Source organism: Crocuta crocuta, unplaced genomic scaffold, assembly GCF_008692635.1.
Source record: "Crocuta crocuta isolate KB4526 unplaced genomic scaffold, BGI_CrCroc_1.0 scaffold143, whole genome shotgun sequence".
Taxonomy (NCBI): Eukaryota; Metazoa; Chordata; class Mammalia; order Carnivora; family Hyaenidae; genus Crocuta; species Crocuta crocuta.
Window position 1 is genome coordinate 5,921,424 of NW_027529175.1, and position 3,777 is coordinate 5,925,200.

The 3,777-nt window shown below is 66.8% G+C and overlaps 1 protein-coding gene across 4 annotated transcripts in view; it reads left to right on the plus strand.

Annotated features, from left to right (window-relative positions):
* The window catches only part of TRMU (tRNA mitochondrial 2-thiouridylase), a 19,742-nt gene extending 16,391 nt beyond the window's left edge, over positions 1-3,351 (plus strand). For 2 of the 4 annotated variants that reach the window (XM_077758032.1, XM_077758035.1), the window contains one exon: positions 2,791-2,869. Coding sequence is in view for 1 of the 4 variants with exons in the window: in XM_077758031.1 (XP_077614157.1) it covers positions 2,334-2,917 (584 nt within the window). In the remaining 3 variants the exon portion in view is untranslated. Of the gene's footprint in view, positions 1-2,333 lie in introns of all 4 variants that reach the window. The other 2 variants (XM_077758034.1, XM_077758031.1) reach the window with 2 other exon arrangements.
* Positions 3,352-3,777: the final 426 nt, after the last annotated feature.

The following is a 3,777-nucleotide window of genomic DNA, read 5'->3' on the forward strand; positions in this document are numbered from 1 at the left end:
AGGTTCCAGAAAGCCTCCAGAGCCCAGGAGAGCCCCGAAGGGCCTGCCCCGTCTTCTCCAAGTTGATGCTCTGGCCCCAAAGACTTGCTGGGTGTGTCCCAAGTACCCCACTTGGAGAGTTGCTCTTTCGTCCCCCGCGAAAGTGTCCCAGCTGCAGGCTCGCGGGGGACCTGCGGACGAGGCGGCGGGGCCGGCAGCCAATAAAACGTCTGGGATGCAGATTCTGACGGGGTCTCCTGGGGGGTGGAAGCCTCGGGTGCCGACGGGCAGGCGACGGCTCAGGCTGGGTGCCAGCGGCCTCATGCTCCCCCCCCAGCCCTCCCTCAGCTGTGGCGGGTGACGGGCTGGAGCTGAGTCCCCGCCTGCGAAGGCGCATTCGGCGCATGTGAGGGGCCGAGGCCCGGGGCCCCCACCCCCGCTCACAGCTCCGCGCCTTGGCTGCAGTCACAGGGAAGGCCCCAGGGGGCCCTGGCCGCGTGTGCCCGTGTGTCTCAGTCCGTCGGGGCTGCTGGCGCCGGTCACCTCAGGTGGGGCAGCTTGCAGACAAGGGATGTTTGCCCCTCGCAGTTGTGGAGACCGGAAGTCCGAGGTCAGGGTACCGGTGGGGTCGGCCGAGCTTCCCCCGAAGGTTCACAGCTGACTCCTGGCTGTGTCCTCACGAAGCCAGAGGGTGAGGGGTCCGTCTGGGGCTTCTTACAGGAACCCTAATCCCGTTCGCAGGCCCCCCTCCCCAAGTGACCCGAGTGCCTTCCGAAGGCCTTTCCCCGGAACACTGTGACGCTGGGGACGAGGGTTTCGCCGTCCCTGTTGCGGGGGACCCAGCCCGTGGCATAGGCACGCGCGTGTGCCGTGGCGTGAGGGCGGCGCAGGCCAGGCCCAGGACTGCTGGGCAGGGGAGAACGAGGAACCTCAGAGCCAGCTGTGCTGAGCGGGGACAGGCACGCCTGGCCCGGGGGCATGTTGGTCCTGGGGCGACCACCGCCTGCTCCCTGCTCTGCGCGCAGTAAGGGCCCCGCTGGGCAGCAGCCCCGGGCCTTGGGGGCGGGAAGCGCGGAGAGGCTGTGCCCGTGGCCGCGGGAGTTGTTGTCAGATGGGCGGGCAGGAGACTGTGTCCAGGCCCCACCGCCTCCCGCTTGCCTGCCCTGCCGAGGGGGGCTGGGCACGGGCAGCGCCCCCTCCTGGCTCCCGGTGGTTCGCCCCAGGGGCTCAGCCCCCCTGCTCTGCTGAGGACGGAGCCTGGCCTTCCTTCTCTCACTGGCCTCAGACCCAGCAGAGTCTTGGTGCTTTAAGCCAGGGGCTAGAAGTGTGGTTCCCTGTCTTCTCTGGATAGAAGGTTCTAGACCAGAGCTAGCATAGCTCTCCAGGCATGGTGCTGCTGGAGAAGCACCTCGGGAGGTTGTCACGTGGCCCCTGCCCTTCAGGGCCTCTAGTGGTGACAGGACTAGCCCTGGGTCTCGGTGCCAGGGGTCCAAGCCCCCCTCCCCCCCGAGGCAGATCACAGGCCCCAGAGGGCTACCGTGAGAGGCGGGCTTCCTTCTGCACGGGAGGGAGACCAGGTGGGCCGTGGCTGGGGTAAGGAGGCCGGCAGGGCCAGGGGTTAGATCCACGCAGTCAGATGTCGGGGGTCGGGAGGGGGAGGAACGACGACGACCTGTGTGTAGACGGCGTCCAGCTGCCCTTGGGTCCCCCCGTGCGTCAGGACAGTGCTGCAGAGCAGAGCGGCCGCCGTCCCGCGCAGCCGGAAAGGGAGGCCTGGACCAGGCACCACTCGGCACCTGCCTCGGCCTCGGCGTGGGGGCTTCGCTTGCAGGGGGGTCGGCTTCAGGCCGGACCCCACGTCCCTGCCGGCCTGGGGTAAAGGGCACACAGTGCGCTGGGCCCCGTGGCTGGCTCAGTGCGACGCAGCGTTGGGGTGATAGCCTGCGGTGTTGGGGGGCTTTAAGGCCAAGCTGCTGAGTGGGGCTGAGGGCAAGGGGCCAGTCCCCCTTCCCAGAGGTAGGACCAGAGGCCCCTTCAGTGATGGTCAAGGTGCTGGGACCGTGGCCAGAGCCAAGGTTTCACTGCACCCCATCTGACGGGGGAAGCGGCACTGTCCCCCCTCCTCAGACCAGCCCCCGCCTCGGTCTGCCTTCTCCCCACCCTTAGCCCCACGGCCCCCACCGCCAGGGTGCCACCCCGCAGGAGGCTCCTGGGGCCGCAAGGGGGGAGTGGGCCTGCCCCGAGGTGTCTGGGAGCCATCCTGTGATCCAGGTCAAGGAGCGCATCCCGGGAGGTGGGGCTTGGCCTCAGCTAGGAGGGGACCACAGCTCGCGCCCTTTGCCACTCCGCGCTAGGACTGGCTGGCCGCGGGGACAAGGGACCGGCAGTGGAGGCGGAACTGAAACCCCACCCTTGCTCTGGCCACTCGGAGGGCCGAACGCGGCCCCCCTGGGCCCACGTTTCCCGATTCACTGCCCTGCTGGCTGGGCGTGGGGCCCGCCTGGGAAGGCTCCGCCGCGCCCACCCCGCTCTGTGCGAGGCCGATCCCGGAGAACCCCGGGTAAGGGCAGGGTCAGGGGAGGAAGGGCAGCTGGGTGGAGGTGCCCCCTGCACAGGCCTCCAGGGGAGGGGCTGCCCGAGCCACTGGCACAGTGCCCCCCAGTGGCGGGCCGCAGCCAGTGCAGAAAGGTGGGGGGCGGGGCACAGGCCCAGGGCCACCTTCCAGCTGGCAGCCTGCCCGCCCTCTGCTGCCCTCCGTGTGCCCTTGAGGCCAGGGGCCTACCGGAAGGCCACCTTGTGCATCACCTCCAGATTCAGCAGCAGCTGTCAGCCAGGGGGCGCCTCCGGGCCAAGTTCACGAGCTGGGACACTGGCCTCTCCCACTGCCCTGTCCACGCACCGTAGGGCCGGCAGACTCGGGTCATATCCCCCCAGGTGACCTGCAGAAGACCGTGGTAGGCCGGAGGGGTGGGGGCTGAGAAGTAGGACAGGTGTTCCCCCTGCCCCCCCTTTCCCAAATGGGCACCCCCACTGCCGGGCCGTCACTCCCCCACCTGCACCGACCCTGAGGGAAAGGCCCCGGCTGGGCCTCTGCACACGGTGAGAGCTACGTGTAAAGATACCAGGAGACCAGCTCATGCACACTTGTCAGGAGAATGAGCAGAAGGTTCCAGTATAGCTCCTTCCCCCCGACCCCCCCCAGCTTGTCCTCAGCATCCTGTCCGCACTCCCCTCCCCAGCTGCCTCAGGAAGGGGGGGCAGGGTGGTGGAGACCAGCACAGCAGAAGCACATGTTCAAAAATCTTAATTTATTGCAGACTCTTGTGTTGTAATTCCAGTGTTCTGAACATTAATAAATAGACATTTGTTAAAAAAAAATCTCCAGTGTGTCCTCTTATAAAGTCTTCAGTCACAAAAATAGGTTTACAATTTTTCCGGTCTTAAAACTCGACCATTGTTTTTTGGTAACAATTCTGATCAAATCAAAAACCACCCCAAAGGGCAGGGCCCGAGTCGCAGAAGAGGCCGTGATGGTGTGAAGGTGGGTGTGAAGACTCGAGAGCGTCGTCACAACTTCCCTCGGCTCAGGAAGCGTCTCGTCAGTGGTGAACACCTGCGGGGACCATCACCTTCCGTCTGCACTCAGGTGAAGGCACGTGGTTCGTCCCAGCACGTGGGCACGGGGCGGTTTCACAGCTGTGAGGCGCGCGGCCGTGGCCCCGTGTCCCGCACGCTGTGCCCGGTGTGAGCCGCGCCCCGGTTCCCGGCAGTGCCGCGGCGCGGCGCCCTGCGGCTCCC